The sequence below is a fragment of the Cetorhinus maximus genome, chromosome 13 (assembly GCF_964194155.1).
Source record: "Cetorhinus maximus chromosome 13, sCetMax3.hap1.1, whole genome shotgun sequence".
Classification (NCBI taxonomy): domain Eukaryota; kingdom Metazoa; phylum Chordata; class Chondrichthyes; order Lamniformes; family Cetorhinidae; genus Cetorhinus; species Cetorhinus maximus.
In genome coordinates, this window is record NC_135891.1 from 1,388,618 (window position 1) to 1,410,266 (window position 21,649).

Below are 21,649 nucleotides of genomic sequence, written 5' to 3' on the forward strand. Positions count from 1 at the left end.
GTGCTGCTACTGTGCGTCGGTGGTGGAGGGAGTGAATGTTTGTGGATGTGGTGCCAATCAAGCAGGCTGCTTTGTCCTGAATGGTGTCAAGCTTCTTGAGTGTTGTGGGAGCTGCACTCATCCAGGCAAGTGGAGAGCATTCCTCACACGCCTGGCTTGTGCCTTGTAGATGGTGGACAGGCTTTGGGGAGTCAGGAGATGAGTTTCTCATTGTACTATTCCTAGCCTCTGACCTGCTCTAGCCACAGTATTTACATGGCTAGTCCAGTTCAGTTCCTGGTCAATGATAACCCCCCAGGATGTTGATAGTGGGGGATTCAGTGATTGTAATGCCATTGAACGTCAAGGGGCAATGGTTGGATTCTCTCTTGTTGGAGAAGGCCATTGCCTGACATTTGTGTGGTGCGAATGTTACTTGCCAAGCCTGGATATTATCCAGGTCTTGTTGCATTTGGACATGGACTGCTTCAGTATCTGAGGAGTTGCAAATGATGCTGAACATCGTGCAATCATCAGCGAACATCCCCACTTCTGACCTTATGATGGAAGAAAGTTCATTAATGAAGCAGCTGAAGATGGTTGGGAGGAGGACACTACTCTGAGGAACTCCTTTACTCATGTCCTGGAGCTGAGATGACTGACCTCCAACAACCACAGCCATCTTCCTTTGTGCTAGGTATGACTCCAACCAGCAGAGAGTTTTCCCCTGATTCCCATTGACTCGTTTTGCTAGGGCTCCTTGATGCCACATTCAGCCTTGATGTCAAGGGCAGTCACTCTCACCTCACCTCGGGAGTTCAGCTCTCTTGTCCATGTTTGAACCAAGGCTGTAATGAGGTCAGGAGCTGAGTGGCCCTGGTGGAACCCAAACTGGATGTCAATGAGCAGGTTATTGCTAAGCAAGTGCCGCTCGATAGCACTTTTGACGAACCCTTCCGTTATCTAACTGATGGAGAGTAGACTGATGGGGCATCTGGCCAGGTTGGATTTGTCTTGCTTTTTGTGTACAGGACATACCTGGGCAATTTTCCACATAGCCGGGTAGGTGCCAGTGTTGTAGCTGTACTGGAGCAGCTTGGCTAGGGGCATGGCAAATTCTGGAGCACAAGTCTTCAGTATTATTGCCGGGATATTGTCAGGGCCCATAGCCTTTGCAGTATCTAGTGCCTTCAGCTGTTTCTTGATATCTCGTGGAGGGAATTGAATTGGCTGAAGACTGGCATCTGTGATGCTGGGGACCTCTGGAGGAGGCCGAGATGGATCATCCACTCGACACTTCTGACCGAAGATTGTAGCAAATGCTTCAGCCTTATCATTTACACTGATGTGCTGGGCTCCTCCACCATTGAGGACAGGGATATTTGTGGAGCCTCCTCCTCCAGTGAGCTGTTTAATTGTCCACCACCATTCATGACTGAATGTGGCAGGACTGCAAAACTTAGATCTGATCCGTTGGTTGTGGGATCGCTTAGCTCTGATTATCACTTGCTGCTTATGCTGTTTGGCATGCATGTTATAGTGTTATAGCTTCACCAGGTTGACACCTCATTTTTAGGTATGCCTGGTGCTGCTCCTGGCATGCCCTCCTGCACTCTTCATTGAATCAGGGTTGATCCCCTGGCTTGATGGTGATGGTAGAGTGGGGGATATGCCGGGTCATACCACAAGCTTACAGATTGTGGTTGTATGCAATTCTGCCGTTGCTGACGGCCCAAAGCACCTCATGGATGCTCAGTCTTGAGTTGCTAGAACTGTTTGAAATCTATCCCATTTAGCACGGTGGTAGTGCAACAAAACACGATGGAGGGTATCCTCAATGTGAAGACGGGACTTCGTCTCCACAATGACTGTGCATTGGTCACTCCTACCGATACTGTCATGGACAGATGCATCTGCGGCAGGCAGGTTGACAAGGATGTTTGCTTGTTGGTGATGAAGTACTATTTTTCCTCTTGTTGGTTCCCTCCACCTGCTGCAGGCTCAGTCTAGCAGCTATGTCATTTAGGGCTGGGTCAGTAGTGGCGCTACCGAGCCATTCTTGGTGACGGACATTGAAGTCCCCCACCCAGAGTACATTCGGTGCCCTTGCCACCCTCAGTGCTTCCTCCAAGTGGTGTTCATCAGCTGAGCGAGGGCGGTAGGTGCTAATCAGCAGGAGGTTTCCTTGCCCATGTTTGATATGATCTCATGACTCAATGTTGAGAACTCCCACGGCTCACGACTGTATACCACTGTGCTGTCGCCTCTGCTGGGCCTGCCCTGCCGGTGGGACAGGACATACCCAGGGATGGTGATGGTGGAGTCTGGGACATTATCTGTAAGGTATGATTCCATGAGGATGACTGTCAGGCTGTTGAGGCAGCTCTCCCAATTTTGGCACTGGCCCCCAGATGTCAGTAAGGAGGATTTTGCAGGGATTGCCGTTGTCGTTTCCGGTGCCTAGGTGTCTGTCTGGTTCTGTACAACTGAGTGGCTGGTTAGGCCATTTCAGAGAGCACTTAAGATTCAACCATGAGATGACCAGGTAAGGAAACAAATGGGTTTCTACAACAATTGACAATGGTTTCGTGGTCATCATCAGAGTTTTAATTCCAGATTTTTATTGAATTCAAATTCCACCATCTGCCGTGTGGGATTCGAACCCGGGTCAGAGCATTACCCTGGGTGTCTGGATTGCTCGTCCAGCGACAATACCACTACGCCATTGCCTGTTCTGGGCTGGAGTGGAGCCTGCAGTAGGAAGGGAGGATTCAGTGGTTGTGGTCCATGTAGGTGCCAACAACATAGGTAGAGCTAGGAAAGAGGTTCTGAGGGAGTATGAGCAGCTAGGGGCTAAATTAAAAAAGCAGAATCTCAAAAAGGTATTCATCTCCAGATTACTATCTGAGCCAAAAGCAAATTGGCATAGAGTAAATCAGATTAGAGCATTAAATGCGTGGCTGAAAGATTGGTGTGGGAGAAGTGGGTTTCCACTCATGGGGGCACTGGCACCAATACTGGGGAAAGTGACTGGTACCAATACTGGGGAAAGTGGGAGCTGTACCAGTGGGGTGTCCTTCACCTGTACCATGCTGGAGTGAGTGTTCTGACGAGTCATATAAAGGCGGTAGAGGGGGCTTTAAATTAAATAGTGGGGGGCAAGGGATCAAGTTTGAGAAGTTGTGATAAATTATAGAGAGAAGACCAGGCAAGAGAGGAAGGTAGGAATAAAGGAAATGATAATTGGAGCGTGGCAGGTTTGTACACTCTGCCCCTTCCTAAGAGTGCACCAACAGGCTAGAGGTTACAAAAATAGTAAAAAGACAGGACGAAAGGCTCTATATCTGAACGCACATAGCATTCATAACAAAACAGATGAACTGACAGCACAAATAGAAATAAATATTTATGGTCTGACAGCAATTACTGAGACATGGCTGCAGGATGACAAAGACCAGGGCCTGAATATTCAAGGGTACATGACATTTAGGAAGGACAGGAAGCTAGGAAAAGGTGGAGGGGTAGCTCTGTTCATTAAGGATGACATTGGTCCAATAGAGCTGACCTTAGTTCTGGAGATCAGGATGTAGGATCTGTTTAGGTAGAGATGAGAAATAGTAAAGAGGTAAGAAGTCACTTGTGGGAGTCGCTTATAGGCCCCCTAACAGTAGCCACACTGTAGGACAGGGTATATAGAAAGAAATGGTGGGGGCTTGTGAGAAAGGTACCACGAGAAATCATAGGTGACTTTAATCTACATATAGATTTGACAAATCAGATTGGCAAAGGTAGCCTGGATGATGAATTCATAGAGTGTTTTCAGGACAGTATCTTAGAGTAGCACATCTACAGCCAGCCAGGGAGCAGGCTATACGAGATCTGGTAATGTGCAATTTGACAGGTTTAATCAATGACCTCATAGTGAAGGTATCCCTAGTAGTGGTGATCATAATATGATTGAATTTCACATTCAGTTTGAGGGAGAGGGGAAAGGATCTAAGACTAGTATTTTAAACTTAAATAAGGGCAATTATGAGGGCATGAAGACAGAGCTGGCTAAAGATTTTTAAAATTCATTCACAGGATGTGGGCTTCTGGCTGGGCCAGCAAACTGGGAAATTAGGTTAAGGGATGCAGTGGCAGACAGTTAAGGAGATATTTCGGAATACTCAGAAAAGATACATTCCAGTGAGAAAGTCTCTAAGGGGTGGAAACACCATCCATTGCTAACTAAAATAGTTAAAGATGGTATCAAATTGAAAGAAAAAGCATATAATTCCACAAAAATGAGTGACAGGCCAGGAAGACTGGACAGAATATAAAAGAACAGCAAAGAATGACTAAAAGATTAACAAGGAGGGAGAAAGCACGCTAGAAATATAAAAACAGATAATTAGAGTTCCTTTTTAAATGCCTGTAGAAAAGGACCAAGTAAAGTGAGCATTGGTCCTCTAGAGAGTGAGAATATGGAATTAATAATGAAAAATTAGGAAATGGCTAGATGAATTGAACAGATATTTTGTCTATGTTTTCACTGCAGAGGAAACAAATACATTCCAGAAATAATTGCGAATCAGGAGGTGAAAGAGAGGGAGGAACTTAAATCAATTACAATCACTGGGGATAGGTTATTGAGAAGATTCTTAGCACTAAAAGCTGACAAGTCCCCAGATCCTGATGGACTTCATTCTGGGGTCTTAAAAGATGTGGCTGCTAAGAAAGTATATGCATTGGTTTTATTTTTCCAAAATTGCCTAGATTCTAAAAAGGTCCTATCAGGTTGGAAAATAGCAAATGTGACTCTATTCAAGAACAGAGGGAGACAGAAAGCCAATTAGCTTAACAACGTCATAGGGAAATTGCTGGAATCTATTATTGAGGTAGTTATAGCTGGGTACTTAGAAAATCTCAATTCAATCAGGCAACATCAACATGGTTTTGTGAAAGGGAAACCACGTTTGACTAATTTATTGGCATTCTTTGAGGAAGCAACAAGCAATGTGGATAAAGGGGAATCGGTGGATGTTCTGTACTTAGATTTCCAGAAGGCATTTGAAAAGGTGCCACATCAAAGGTTACTGTAAAGAGCTCGTGGTGGAGGGGATAACATATTAGCATGGACAGAGGATTGAATAGCTAAGAGTAGGCATAAATGGGTCATTTTCAGGTTGGCAAGATGTGACAAGTGGAATGCCATAGGGATCAGTGCTGGGGCCTTTTCTATTTACAATTTACATCAATGACTTGAATGAAGGGACCGAATGTCCCTTGCTGATGACACAAAGATAGGTAGGAAAGCAGGCTGCAAAGGGGACATAAGGAGTCTGCAAAGGGATATAGATAGGTTAAGTGAGCGGGTAAAAATCTGGCAGATGGAGTATAATGTGGGAAAATATGAATTTGCCCCCTTTGGCAGGAAGAATATAAAAGCAGCATATTATTTAAATGGAGAGAGATTGCAGAACATGATGGTACAGAAGGATCTGGATGTCCTGGTACATGAATCAGGAAATGTTAGTAAGCAGGTACAGCAAGTGGTTAGGGAGACAAATGGAATGTTCTTGTTTATTACAAGGGGAATGCAATATAAAAATAGGCATGTTTTGTTACAGTTGTACAAGGCATTGGTGAGACCACATTTAGACTATTGTGTACTGTTTTGGTCTCCTTATTTAAGAAAGGATATAAACGTGTTAGATGCAGTTCAAATAAGGTTCACTCGAATGGTACCTGGGATGGGGGGAGTGCCGCTATCTTACAATGAACTGTTGGACAGGTTGGGCCTGTTCCCATTGGAGTTTAGAAGATTGAGAGGTGATCTTATTACTTTTGAACCTACGAGTTGGAGTTGGAGCCACCTGGCCCTTCGAGCCTGCTTCACCATTCAAGATCATCATGGCTGGTCTGACTGTAACCTCCCGCCTACCCCCGATAACCCTTCACCCCTTGTTTATCAAGAATCTATCTCTGCCTTGAAAACATTCGAAGACGCTGCATCCACTGCATTTTGAGGAAGTGAGTTCCTAAGACTCAGAAAAAACTTCTTCTCATCTCTGTCTTAAATGGTGGCCCCTTATTTTTAAACAGTGGCCCCTAGTTCTAGAGTCTCCCACAAGAGGAAACATCCTATCCACTTCCACCTTATCAAGTTCCCTCAGGATCTTATATGTTTCAATAAAGTCACCTCTTACTCTTCTAAACTCCAGTGGATAAAAACCTAATCTGTCCAACCTTTCCTCATAGACATCCCGCCCATTCCTGGTATTAGTTTAGTAAACCTTCTCTGAACAGCTTCTAATGTATTTACATCCTTCCTTAAATAAGGAGACCAATACTGTACACAGTATTCCTGATGTGGTCTCACCAGTGTCCAGTACAATTGAAGCATAACCTCCCCCTCACCATTTAAATAATATGCTTCTTTTCTATTCTTCCTGCCAAAACAGACAATTTGACATTTACTCACATTATGCTCCATTTGCCAGATCTTTGCCCACTTGCTTAACCTATGTCTCCTTGTAGCCTCCTTATGTCCTCCTCACAACTTACTTTCCTACCTATCTATATCAGCAGCAAATTCAACAACCATTCCTTCGGTCCCTTCATCCAAGACGTTTATATAAATTGTAAAAAGTTGAGGCCTCAGCACTGATCCCTGTGGCACACCACTCGTTACAAACTGTCAGCCTGAAAATGACTCATTTATGGCTACCCTCTGTTTCCTTTTAGCTAGCCAATCTTCTATCCACCTACCCCCTACACCATGAGCTTTTATTTTCTGCAATAACTTCATGTGGCACCTTATCAAATGCATTCTGGAAACCCAAGTGCAGTACATCCATTGGTTCCCCTTTATCCACAGCACATGTGGCTCCTTCAAAGAACTTCAATAAGTTTAAAAACAACTTCCCTATTCACAAAACCATGTTGACTCTGCCCGATTGCCTTTAATTTTTCGAAGTGACCTGCCATAACATCTTTAATAATAGCTTCCAACATTTCTCCCTATGACAGGTGTTAAGCTAACTGGCCTGTAGTTCCCTGCTTTCTGTCTCTCTCCCTTTTTGAATACATTTGCTATTTTCCAAGCTTCCCAGGATCTAGGGAACTTTGGAAAATTAAACCCAATGTATCAGCTATTTCACTAGCCACTTCTTTTAAGAACCAAGGATGAATTCTATCAGTGAAACATAAGATCCTGAGGGGACTAGACAGATTGAATGCTGAAAGGATATTTCCCCTTGTGGGAGAGACTAGAACTAGGGGACAGAGTTTAAAAATAAAGGGTCTCCCATTTAAGACAGAGATGAGGAGAAATTTTCTCTCTCAGGTCGTGAATCTTTGGAACTCTCTTCCCCAGAGAGCAGTGGAGGCAGATTCAATGAATAGTTTTAAGGCAGAAGTAGATAGATAGATGCTTGATTAGCAAAGGGAGTCAAAGGTTATCGGAGGTAGGCGGAATGTGGACTTGAGGCCACAATCTGATCAGCCATGACCTTAGGGAATGGTGAAGTAGGCTCGAGGGACTGAATGGCTTTATCCTGCTCTGAATTCATATGTTCGTATGTATATTACAGGGTGCTGTCAAAGTAATCTTGGCGAGTTGCTGTACTGCATCCTACAGATCGCACATTCTGCAGCCACAAGCAGTGGAGGTGGAAGAGTTGGTATTTTGTACATTAACTAGGGTAGCAACAAAACTAGCTGATCTGCCCTGGATGACATTGAGCTTCTTAAGACATTTGCAGCTTTATCAGCTAGATATGTGAGTATTCCATCGCAACCCTGGCCCGAGCCTGTAGATGGTGAAGGAATTCTGAGTCAGGAGGTAAGTCACACAAGAGTACCAGCTTCTGCCCTGATCTTGTAGCTACAGTATTGAATAGTTTATTCAGTTTAGCTTCTGTCAATGGTGACCCAAAGATGTTGATGGTGGTGCCATTCAAGGTCAAGAGAGATGACTGAGCTTTCAACATGGCTATTACCGGACACCTAGCTCAGGGGTGGCATGTGTTGCTTTGCTAGCAGATGAGTTGTGAATGAAGCCAAGCAAAGGAAGAGTAGGCCATTCAGCCCCTCAAAGCTGTTCAACACCCAATCTCCTGATCTTATGATGGAGGAAATTTTAGTCAGAAAGCAGCTGAGGATGTGTCCCTGACAAAGGCTTGTAATGATGTCTGAGGCTACGATGACTGACCTCGAATAGCCAAAACCTTCTTTTCTGGGCATCGAGAAAAAGGCCACAATTAGATCAAGTTAAATAGTTGCACTTTGACAGCTGATAAGTTTTATAAAAAGTATTTCTAACTTAGCCATGGAAAGTTATATTAAATATATAGAATCAGAGGACTTTACAGCACAAAAAAAGTAGGCCATCCACCCATCATGTCTCTGCCAGCTCACAGAGCTATCCACCTTGTCTCATTCTCCTGGCTTTTTTCCAAAACCTTTTAAATTTTTTTTCAATTATTTATCCATTTGCTTTTAAAAGTTCTTTCATATTCATTTTCACCACTGTTTCCAGTGGGATTCAATGATCCATGAAATCCATTTTTTGGAAAACAATTCCTTGGAGTTTCCCAATTCATCCTTTTGAAGATCTTAAATTAATGTTGTTTGGTGTCCAACTTATTGACCAATGCAAAGTTTTTCCTGATTTACCTTACCCAAACCTTTCAAATTTGAATATGGTTTACTATTAGATCGTATCTTAACCCCCTTTTCTCATTAATTTCAAGAAACCCAATTTCTTCAGCCTCTCCTGGTAATATAAATCCCTAACAATTGGTATCACCGAAGTGAATTTCTTCTGCACTTGATGGCTTTAATGTTCTTCCTCAAGTAAAGAGTGAAAAAAACAGACACAACGGCCTAGTTCTTTTGGTCTCTGGATCGGAGACCAGACCTATGACCCCAGATGTGTGCTGGAACCCTGTGGGAGTCCTGATGCGCTGAATTCCGTGGAAATTGCTTGGAAATTTTGAACAAGCAATTCCCCTGCCCCCGGGACCCTTCGCAAAAGTCTCTGATTCTTCGGCCAGTTCTGCGGTACTTACCTGGATCATTACTCAGGAAATGTTAGGCAGATTAAAACCTAGTCTAACTCCCGGTAACTACAGAACTGACCCTTCCCAATCACACACATTGACCCCTTGACTTGACAAGCCCCTGGCCCAACCCACCCACCTGCCACCCAACCCACTTATACCTCACCCACCTACCCATTCACACTCATTCATCCACTCACCCATTCACTAACATTCACAGTGGATATTTAAACTTACTATACAGCAGATAGTGCTGTAAACAGTGTGTCTGGTCTTCCCTGACGCTACAGTGCTGTGATGGAGCTCTTCATTTCTGGAGAAGCCGGGCTTGGAAGACCCGACAAGAAACGTGGAGCAGTGTCAGGACAGGGGAAAGTCCGAGTGGAGTGGTAATCTGACAATGATCGCTGCTTCGCAAAAGAGCAGCACCTTTATTCTATCTGCAGCCTAATCAGTGATTTGTGTTGGTTTAGTCGCTTTTCTATGTTTTTCTATGCCCACAGTTGTGGTACAAACTACCTGAAAAGATTATCAGACAACCTATAACGCTTAAAATGGGTCTGATAGTGAACCAAGGGTTATAGTGATATCAATAGATCAGTTTAATTCACCTGATCACAGAGTCATAGAAATTACACAGGAGGCTGTCAGTTAACTTAGATCTAACTACTCTAATCCCATTTCCCTGCCTTCCCCAAGTCTTCCTTGCTCATACATTTCTCTTTTAAATGTTAGTGTCTTTTCCTCAATAGCCCTCTGTGTGTTGGCATTTCATGTTCTAATAACCCTGAATAGAAAACAGATTCTAACTTCCCTCCATTCTTCTGATGATCACCTGGGCCTGTCCTCCCCCCTAATTAATGATTCACCAAACACAAACAAATTTTCAATATGTACTGTCTCAATTTTTCATAATTTTGAAAACCTTGACTGGATTCAGTTAAACTTCTCTTCCCCAGTGAAAAAGATCCATTAATGAATGAGCTTTTCTCTACAACTATAACCACGCATTCCCAGTATCATTCTTGTGATCCTTTATCATGTCCTACATGGCTTGAAGATCCTTCCAGTAATGAGGTGTCATACTGTGCACTAACGAATGTCTTATATAAACTCAATGTCATTTTCTTGCTCCAATTTTAAAACCCAGAATGCATTTTGCCTTTTACCTGGCCTTTTCCACCTGCAACCCAACCTTTAAAGATTTACGCATCTCTTCTTCCTCTGCTCAGGCAAGAGTCACAGTGCTTAAAGTACACTTCCTTTCACTGTTCTTTTCTCTCCCAAAAGTGTACTTTACATTGAACTGCAACTACCATCCATCTTCCCATTCCTTCCTGTGACTCCCTGCATGTTTCTCTCACAATTTCTTATACTTTCTAATTTAGTATCAGCAAACAAAATGTCATTATTCCTCATTTGCCCATGTCCAATTCATTTCCATAAATTCCAAGACAGATCCCTACAACCTGCCAATATAGGCAACATCCCTTTAACCCTAATCTTTGTTTCCTGTTCCGCTGAATTAAGAAGAGAATGCACTAAGCTTTTATGAGGCATACATGCGCTGTGGAAGGAGTCAGCATGAGAGTCATACATTTTCTTCATTCCAAACTTTATGCTTTTACTTGGTGATGACCGAAGTGGTGTAGGTTAATGTTTGGAAGAAGGCTGCAGGCCCGTGCAGTCAAATTAGGTCTGTCTGGCATGGAGCGGCAAGAGGCATGGGTGCAATATCAAACTGAAAGAGTAAAAAAGGCACCAACTTACTGAACTTGTTTTAACAGTTGCCTTTGTAACAGTGACAGATCGCATTCTCCGAGGGGGTGTTGTGTTCATGGTACTGCTTGCTTGCGGCATGTTTAGCCTATTGACTGGAGTAGGAGGGGCACTATCAGAACGAGGTCGGGAAATACCTGCAAAAGAAAACGTACAGATGCACAGAGCATCCGCCATTAACTCCCAGCTATTCAATAACTCTTCAAAAGAAAATGTGCCCCACCAGTTTAGTAACAATTTCAGGAGGAAACATTTAGTACAGAACAGTTGTAGAACACAGCAACAGTAAAAGCTGACTAAAATAGCTGGCTTCACTCATGCAACACGTGACAGGTTTTTTTTGATAATAAGTGTTTCTTTCAAAGGAATGTATGTGGGTGCTGTACAAAGCTATAAATCTTAATTAAGCATTGCAGCACCATAAAGATTTGGTCAAGGAAGTAATTCATCATTTGCTGACAGTTTGTGCAAATTATAGGACCAATAGTTAGTCATATCCTACCTGGGGAAAAGATATTTCATCTCTCAGGTTAACTCTTTTATGCCGAGATCCAAGGAGGCAGAGAGCACCTGCCCATAATTCTAGGATATTGTTCTGTGCGCAATGATTAATGTGTACAGCAGTCTCAGACTGACAGTTACAGAATGAGACCCAGGCAGGTTTGCAGCACTCTGCTCCAGAGATACACTCAGGAGCTATACTGTTGCTGTAGTGTCACTGCAAAGTGGAAATAACTTTGCAGCTACAAAAAAACAGTTGCGTAAGCCATAATTAGGCAGTATGGTTCTTTAGTGACATAGTTCATGAACTGTTGAATCACTGCTTTGTCACTGAAGTTACAGAACTGTTTCGAGGAGATTGGCTACAATGCTTCCTGTTAAACACAGGGCTGATAGTTTCATCAATGGGTAATACTTGGATAGTTGAATCTTTTTTTCTGCATACTTTCCAAATGCTGCCCCAAGCCCTGCACTATTGTATCTGACCTGCTCCCCCAAAATGTTGTGTTCACCAAGTCATTATGAGGCAAATAGAGATACAAGAGAAATATTGAAGCACACATCAGCCATGATCTCACTGAATGGCAGAAGAGGCTTGAGGGGTTGAATGGCCTCCTCCTGTTGTCATTCTTCTTTCCATATTCGTCATCTCCTTGAGCACAGTTGATCAGAGAGCAGGGACAGCAGCAAAAAGTACTCAAAAAACAGATAAGTTATGTCAAAGAGGCTGGATTTAAAGAGCGAGGAAGCAACTCTTCAGCTGCACCAAAAGTCTTGATCAGACCCCATCACGAACACTGAATTCAGTTATAAGCACTGAACCACAAGATATATTGGCCTTGGAAGCATGGATTAACTAGAATGATCCTAGACTTCAAAGGTTAAAAACCAAGGTAGGCTGCATTAACATAGCTTGCATTCCCCCAAAATTGGATGGTTGAGGGGCGCTCTAACTAAGGCCTTTAATTGATATAGCAGGTACAAAGAAATTGTTTCCTCTGGTGGGGAAACCAGAATGAAGGCTTAATATTAAATGTAGAGTCTAAGCTTGTACATGTGCAATCAGGAAGCACATTTTCCATACAGAAGGTAATGGACATCTGAAAGGCTTTCTCACTCTCCACAAAAAAAAACTACAGATGCAGGGGGTCAACAGAAGTTTTTAAAATTGAGGTTGATAGAATTTTATTAGGTATCACAAAGATATCAAGGGATATGGATCAAGTGGAGTTTGGATAAAGATCAGCCATGATCTAACTGAATGGTAGATTAGGTTCCAGGGATGAATGGTTTACTCCTGTTCCTATGTTTCTCCTAGCAGTATAGCAGAAATCAGTAAGAGTGCTGTAGAGGAAACAAAAGCATCTCCACCGCATTGGCTTCTCACACAGATGCTTCAAAACACTGCCCAATTTAATTTTACATCCTAAAAGGTACATACGAGCACCATGAGAGAGCATGAGACTAGAATGACACAGACAGGTGGAGGCCATTCTACCCACTGTACCTGTGTCGGCTCTTCCTATCAGACCCACTCCCTGTCCCTTTCCCCATAACCCTGCAATTTTCTCCCTTTTCAAGTAAATATCTGTTCCCTTTTGTCCCAGTGTTTTTTCCATTTTTTCTACTGTGTGCATGTTTCAATATTTTCTCACCTTTCCCCTCATCAGTAATGCCCCTTAACCGTTAAGTTACCTGCCAACACTCACTATCAAAACTCAGAAATTGTCTAAGATATCAGAGGGGACCTGTCAACTGTGCTTCAAACTCGACAGTGCCAATGCCTTTAGAAAAGGACGGGCAGAGAGGAAACTGGAGAGAGAAAAAACTCATTTCAAAATGTAATACAATATTATCATATTGAAAGTATTGTCCCTTCACTAATACCAACTTCAACTGTTAATGGGGCAAAGATTTCAGAAGTAGCTTTCAAATAATTACACTACATGTGGCAAAAGCTTCCACACAGTTCTTAGTCAGCAATACCATTGAACTGCGAAATGAGAATCAGCACCAGTGTACAACAATTAATATTCATTTATCCACAAAAAGAAATTGAAAATCAGGAGAAAAAGAGAAGAATCAGCGTTCTCCTGCATTGCCAACTTTTGTGGAAACAACTTAAAGATGCAGTATTCTTATAGACCGGCTTGCAAAGCAATGAAAGAAACCTCCTATTCCACATCCCATGTCCGAGAAAAGTGAAAACCAGTTGGAAAGTTGGAGATAGGAATGTTAACTGAATGGATTGCTCAGGTTGATACTTGCTATTGGCTCTCAAGCCAGACAGGGCCCTTGTAACTGTAAAATCTGCTGTGCAAGTCCTAACAGTATATAGAATTTTACAGCACTGAAACAAGCCATTTAACCCAACGGATCTGGGCAGCTGTTCATGTTCTGCACGAGCCTCCTACCTGACTCACAAATTTTTATGACTTGTAACTTGGAAGTGTGATCTTTACTGGTATTCAATGTAGGTGGAACAATATTTGAATATGCAGCCATATTAGAAAATGTTTTACATTAGAATAAAAAAGACACAATTGCTCTACATTTCACTACCGCACACAAGTATAAAGGGTTTTTGACCAGACTAACAAATCTGACTTAATGTGTCAGGTAATGCACATGCTTGTATTAAGACAAGATGTGAGTTGGACATCAAACCCATGATTCTCAATAAGCAAATTCTTGTTTTATTCAATGTGATCTGCAATTCCACCCCCGCAAATCTAAACAATTTTGAATATCTTTAAATTTAATCGCCTATGGGAATTCAAGCTTAACACCTTTGCAATTTTGAGCATTGACTAGAGAAATGGACAGAAACCTGGGTGCATTTTAGAGATTTATTCTCCTTTTGGTGATATTTTGTTTGACAAGCTGAAAAGGATGCTAGGGAGGAGGAGCATGGAATTCTCCAAAAGACGAAATACGCCAAATGGCAAGAGATAACATTGAAGCAAATGTTAAATATCTGCAGACTAAGCAAAGTTTGGTATCTTAATGATAACAGAATTAAACAAAAACTAAAAGGTGGTGCATTTAAACAATTAAGATAACTGCAATTTGTACTATTCTACATACTATGCACCACCCTCTCTTTGTAATGTCTTTCCATTTTTAAGCCCTTCAGTGAGTGTCAAAATTGTCAATTACAGGATCAGGCAAGAAAATACAAAGTGTGCAAAAATGGGAGTGTGTTGCTAGCATCTGCATGGTCGTATTAAACAGAATACTGCAGCTTTAAAAATCCTGCTGTTATTATAAATCAGATTGGCAGGAAACGAGGAGTGCATTGGTAACCCTTATACCAGCTCCATATTATTTGATCAATGATGGAATGGGCCAAATGCTCAAGGCTTTATACCATAAGGGGGTAACCTTTCCCGAATGATATTGGTCCTTGCAATGCCTATGAAACAAGAAGAAGCATGGCACTGTTTAAAAATACAAAAGTTGTTTTCAGTATGAAATTCAAAAATAAACTTTCTAAAACTTAAAAAAACCTGGCTGGAAATTGTTCACAGCATCTTTTTGCAGCTACTTACCAAGCAGTCTAAAAGTTCATCAGCTCAGGAACTGCTGGACGTTCACCGTACATAATTATTGACAAACATGAAATTGCTTTAACTGAATGCAAATGCCGGCCAAATAATTCTGAGCTTCTGTGGCAGCAATAAGAGGCAGGGGCCAAGAAAAAGCATACTAAAAAAAAATTAACAACCATTACCATAAATAATTATAAACCCACGATTACTCGACATGATTACAAACCCATTATTGTGTTGTGGAGTACCTAAAAGACACTCAACACAGAGTTGACTGTAAGTAGATTGAACAGTAGTTCTTTATTTAGTACAAGTGTGCACACAAGGGAAAAGCTCTTTCAAAAAGCTCTAAAGGGCAGTTTGAGGTTACACAGTTTGTCGGATATATATAGATATATAGTCTTTTGGGTGACTCATCATTAACTCAATGATCTTACCTTGTATGTCTAATTGTTACATCCTTAATTACAAATGAGTTTACAACATAAATACGGAATGACCTGTTCCTCATTTCCACTGTTCTAGAGGAATTTTGTAAAACAACCATTGAATGACCTGACCTTTAGCACAAACAATGTTTACAGTTCACTTCCAGACATAAACTTTGCTTATCTATCTTGATATTTTGCTGTCGTGCTAATTTACCTGCATATCTCAGCTTGACTCTGAGGTTAAGCAGTTTATTACCGTACAACTCAAACCATTTATCAACTTATTTATTCTGACCCAAAGGTCACATTCCTTTAGCTTTATCATGGACTGCCCCATGGGCTAGTCATTAGTTTCTGCATCTGGCCAAAAGGTCATATTCATTATAGTTTTAAAAGAAAAACTGTAAACACTTAAAAACTTGTGCCCACAACTTGGCCAAACCTGGGTAATTCCATGATGCATCCTGATGTGCCTCCTCAATCGCCAGGTATGATTACAAACCCAATACTGTATATGATCAAAAATGCACCATTATCGGGCAGGATTACAAACTTCAGGATTTTTGCTCAAGACTAAATGGGTAAAACTTAGAATTGTGTTTGGCGCTAGTGTGCTCAGGTGTTGCACCTGCTCTGTGCAAGACAAAACATGGAATGGATATAAGGCAGGCACCAGTTTTCAATTGGCACAGAGACAATACAACAAGCTACTCAAAAAATGGTAGCCGTGCAAGATTATTCATAACAGGGCATTTGAAAGGATAATTTGTACACTCACCATAATAATGTGTATTCTAGAACAGGCCACAATACAAAAAACATAAGATTATGAAAGAATGATTAAATTCTTCACCCATTTAATCTTTAAGGAGACATTTATCATGGTTTATTTGTCGTCTCAAATCCACCTATTGCCATGTTGCCCCTTCCAATACCCTCAACTTATCCTCAGCTGACACTTCTTCAGCCGTCAGCTCTCATGATTATTTCATTTGCACTTGCTTCTGCTTTTGGCCCTTAGCTCCATTTTGCCTCCTTAGCTAGGCAATGTGATCTAGATTTCATGATTTCAAGTCTCGTTCCATACTTTCAACCATTTCTTAGTAGAGGAAAATAATGGCTTTACCAGGAATTTCATGATTGTTCAACAGCCAAAGTTATCACTGACCTGAAGGCCCTAGAATACAGTCTCCGCCCCTGCTGAATCCCCCAAGGGACATCAGTTACAGGGAGTTGGCAGCGAAGGCACACAACTTCAAATCAGACTGGATGATGCTGTGGAGCCATCCAGTTCTTGGAAACCATCCTACAGGTTGGGAACTGCATGATTTCACGTCTACACCATGATTTTCCAGGTTTAGGCTGCCTTGAAGTGACACTCGGCTCTCCATAAAAGCGCGGTCCCGTCAGTGCTTTCTGGGGTGGGCTATGCAAATGGAGTCGGCAGAGCTGCCTAGTAAAGGAGGTGCCATCCTGGATTTGAAAACAAAGGGAAATTGTATTGCTGTTTACATAGGGAATTGAAATGATGAGACACTTTGCAGTCTATTATGCAATAAAAATATTCATCTGGGGTTATGTTGCTGGATGCATGTTATTAGAAAAGATACCTCATCTACACAAAATACAAATGCTTCGTTTGATGAAAGCTGAACAGCAGAAATCAGGGCAATATTAAATTATGTAGTGCACAGCATATCCGTTAGCTCTTTACCACTAGGTATATTCAGGAAAAAGGAGAGGAAAAACAGAGAGGTCTCAATTTATAAGATATTTGAACCAATACAAAACAAGGAATTACAGCTCAATGCCTCTGTGACTTAGAAGGTCAATACTAAATATAATTTTATTATTTTGTTTTCATTTATGCCTTAAAAAAAGTCCAAGTATACCTACATGCTGATTGACAATTAGAGAAGAATAACAAGAAAAAGCCAGACATTGTTTTAATGTGCCAGCACATCATGCTCCTGCTCAACACAAGCTGCACACAGTTCATGGTGGCATTGGTCGAATGCAGGAAAAGGATACCTGCTCAACGTTTTAATTGAGGAGTGGTGCTTAGATATATAAATGAAAACACAATATTAAAATGAGCATTAAAGCAGAACATTAAAAAAGCTAAAATTACCTAGAAAGGCATCCACTAGACAGCTGATACCACGCATGGCTCGGAAGAAGATTTGGGGCAGTTGTTTAAGGCACGGATGTTGCATCATTTCCTGTGCCATCCCACTGACACTCAAAAGCTGTTCCTGGAATTTTGGTGTGGTGCTGATTATGGCTGGGTTACTCAGATCCACTGGGTTGCTAAAATGGAATAAAGGATTTAAAAAAAAATACAGTTTCATCAGTGCAAAGTGGGTGCGAGTTAATTTAACTTATTCCGAATAACAACACAATTCACAAGGATCAAAATTATTTTCCCGATTATCTATAATAGCTACAGTTTACAATGATCTCCGATTGTGATTTGACAGAGTGAATGAGGAAAGATTAATTCCTCCAATTGAGAAGTCAGTGATGAGGGATTGAGGGATCAATTTCACACGCAGGTTGCGCTCTGCCACAGCGAACCGATGAGGCAGAGATCTTTGGAGGAAAAAGTGGATAAACGTTTGAAGCAGAGAAAGGGTATAGGGCTGTAGGGAAAGAGCAATGTGCTTGTTTTTTGATTTTTCCAAGAGCCAACACAGACAGTGTTCCCCTTCACTGTTATAAACTTCAACGACAATATGCTTTTTTCAAATTGCAAAGTCATTGATAGTGAATGTTTCACCAGATGTAAACATTTAATCTGATCAGGAAGGCCAGTAACTTTGCACAAGCTATTATCATGTTGTATGAACAACCTAAAAGGCAGGCCATGTATCTTTACAGCTCTTAAATATACACAAAGAGCTTATGCATTCTCACCTAAGCATGTGCAAAATACGAAACCAAGTCTGTGAAATACAGTCATTGTCCATTTCTGCTGGAATCAGGATTGCATCTTCATCTGGAACTTTGAATGGAGGGAATGAGGGACCATAGGTAAACCGCAATAACCTATTGGAAAGGGAAATAACATTTAAATACAATTAAAAAAGAGTAGCCCTTGTTCTACACACAAAGAACTAACTTCATTCTCAACTGCCCCGTCTCTGTATACCTGGGATCATCTTTCTCCATTGGAAAGTTAAATTTATTAAACAAATATATTCACCGAATAATTGGCTTACAACAATTTATAATTCAGCAAATAGTCAAGGGACAATAAAACCCTAATCAGGGAACTGGGCGCTGCAGTGAACTGGCATATGTTCTCAGACTTTAGGATCCAAGCTTGCTTCCAACTTGTATTGATGGAAAGTCTCCCTGCTCTGTGTTTTTAAGGGCTCAAACGAAATATGGGTGGAACAGTGCGAGAGGACCACCCTGGGACAGGCAAGTCAGCAGCACCTAGAGGAGAGTATGAGAGGAGAGCCCTGGGATAGGCAGTCAGCAGCATCTAGAGGATCTAGTCTATCTAGAGGGTCTCGCATCTAGTCTGTACTCAAGGAGGAGTATGCGTAAAATAAAAGCAAGGGTCCATATTCTATTTAGCTAAGATATGCCTGGGGAACTCAGTCCTGTGATTTGCACATCCTGCGCTATGTGGGAAATCCTAGACGTTCCTGGTGGTCTGGAGGACCACGTGTGCAGGAGGTGCCTCCGACTGAAGCAACTCGAGCTCTGGGTTTTGGAGCTTGAGCAGCAGCTGGGGGCACTACGGTGCATTCATGAGGCTGAGAGCACGTTTCAGGACGTGGTTACCTTGCAGCTTAAGGAAGTGCAAGCAGAGAGGGAATGGGTGACCACCAGACAGAAGGGGACCAGGCAGGTAGTGAGGGAATCCCCGAGTCCATCTCACTCGCAAACCATTTTTCTGCCTTGGAAAACAATGAGAGTGACGGTTCCTCTGTGGAGACCACCCAGAGCCAAGGCCATGGCACTGTGTGTGGTCCAGCTGCTCAGGGCGGGAGGGAGAAGTGTGGCAGGGCAATAGTGGTAGGGGATTCATTAGTGAAGGGAGTAGAGAGGTGCTTCTGCAGCCGTAAACATGACTCCAGGATGGTATGTTGCCTCCTGGGTGCCAGGGTCAAGGGTGTTACAGAATGGTTACAGGACATTCTGAAGGGGGAGGGTGAATAGCCAGAGGTCATGGTCCATGTTGGGACCAATGACATAGGAAGAAAGAGAAATGAGGTCCTGCAAGCAGACTTTAGGAAGTTAGGTAGGAAATTGAAAAGTAGGTAGTAATCTTCAAAGGTAGTAATCTCCAGATTACTCCCGGTGCTACGCAGTAGTGAGTATAGGAACAGAAGGATAGAGCAGATGAATGTGCAGCTGGAGAGATGGTGCAGGAGAGAGGGTTTTCTAAGTTCTAAACTGGGGAAAATTTAATTTTACTAAGATGAGATACGATTTGGCCCAAGTGAACTGGGAGCAGTTACTTGCAGATAAAACTGATTCCTGGGGCATTGGAACCGTTTCTGGGGGAGGTGGGACCTGTACAAGTTGGATGGGTTACATCTGAACAGGAACGGGACCAACATCCTCGCGGGGAGGTTTGCTAATGCTGTTGGGATGGATTTAAACTAAATTGGCAGGGGGGTGGGATCCTGAAAGATAATTGAGAGGGGAGAGAAGCTGAGATGGAATTAGAAGTTAAAATGCTAGTGAGTGAGTCTGGAAGGCAGAGGAAACATAGGCTAAATAAAAAGTGAGTTTAGCGAGGCTAAATGGAATATATTTTAATGCAAGGAGCCTGAGGAATAAGACAGATAAGCTGAGGACACAGATAGGCACGTGAGAGTATGATATCACAGCTATGACTGAGACTTATCTAAAAGGGCAGGATTGGCAGCTCAACATTCCTGGTTACAGAGTATTCACATGAGATAGTGAGGGGGATACAGTATTGATCAAGGAATTAATTATAGCAGTGAGGAGGGATGATATTCTGGAAGGATCATCAAATAAGACCATATGGGTAGAATTAAAAAACACAAAAGGGGCAAACACACTGTTGGGTGTGTACTAGAGGCCACCAAACAGTCAGGCAGAGATGGAGGATCAAATATGTAATCAAATTTCAGAGAAATGTAAGAATAATAGGGCAGTAATAGTAGGGGGTTTTAACTAGCCATATATTAACTGGGATAGTTTTAGTGTGCAAGGTAGGGAGCAAAATTCTTAAGTTGCAATCAGGAGAATTTTTTTTAGCCAGTACGTAGAAAGTCCAACAAGGGAGGGGGCAGTTCTGGACCTAATATTCGGAAATGAGCCCAGGGCAGGTGGGAGGTGTATCAGTAGGGGAGCATTTTGGAGACAGTGGCCATAACTCGGTTAGATTTAGGATAGTTATGGAAAAGGATAAGGTTGGGCTGGGAATAAAAGTTCTAAACTGGGGAAAGTTTAATTTTACTAAGATGAGATACGATTTGGCCCAAGTGAACTGGGAGCAGTTACTTGCAGATAAAACAGTGGGAGGTATTCAAGGAGGAAATAGCGAGTGTACAGGGCAAATATGTTCCTGTAAAGACGAAGGGGGGGAACCAAGTCCGGAGTACCCTGGAGGTCATGGGACATAAAAGTTAGGATTAAGAAAAACAGAGACGCTTATGGCAGATACCGAGGGCTCAATACGGCAGAGTCGCTAGAGGAGTATAAAATTGCAGAGGGGAAATTTAAAAAGGAAATTAGGAAAGCTAAGAGTGTGCATGAGAAAGTATTTGTGGGTAGAATAAAGGAAAATATATAAAGAGCAAGAGAATAACTAGGGAAAGAGTACGGCCAGTTAGGGACCATAGAGGTAATGTGTGTGTGGACCCGGAAGACGGGGTTACAGTCCTCAATGAATACTTTGCGTCGGTCTTCACAATGGAAAAGGATGACACAGGTATAGACATCAGGGTGGAGGACTGTGAAATATGAGAGGAAATTAACATAGAGGGAAGGTACTAGTGGGTTTAATAGCCTTAAAAGTGGATAAATCCACAGGCCTGGATGAGATGTATCCCAGGCTGTTGAGGGAGGCAAGGGAAGAGATATCAGGGGCCCTGGCAGTAATTTTCAAATCCTCTCTGGCTACAGGTGAGGTGCCAGTGGACTGCTAATGTTTTCCCATTATTAAAAAGGTAGGAAGGGATAGACCAGTAAATTACAGGCCAGTCAGTCTAACCTCAGTGGTGGGGAAGTTACTAGAAAGAATTCTGAAGGACAGAATATATCTGCATTCGGAGAGACACGGATTAATCAAGGATAGTCAGCATGGATTTGTTAAGGGAAGGTCGTGTTTGACAAATTTGATTGAATTTTTTGAGGTAACCAGGAGTGT

The 21,649-nt window shown here is 42.1% G+C and overlaps 1 protein-coding gene across 6 annotated transcripts in view; it reads right to left on the reverse strand.

Moving 5' to 3' along the window:
* The window catches only part of ralgapb (Ral GTPase activating protein non-catalytic subunit beta), a 154,822-nt gene that overhangs the window by 92,414 nt on the left and 40,759 nt on the right, over positions 1-21,649 (reverse strand). For all 6 annotated transcript variants that reach the window (XM_078554820.1, XM_078554819.1, XM_078554818.1 and 3 more), the window contains exons 6-8: positions 18,205-18,336; positions 17,420-17,598; positions 10,797-10,942 (exon numbers count right to left, since the gene is read on the reverse strand). In XM_078554820.1, coding sequence (XP_078410946.1) covers positions 10,797-10,942; positions 17,420-17,598; positions 18,205-18,336 — 457 coding nt within the window. The remainder of the gene's footprint in view (positions 1-10,796; positions 10,943-17,419; positions 17,599-18,204; positions 18,337-21,649) is intronic.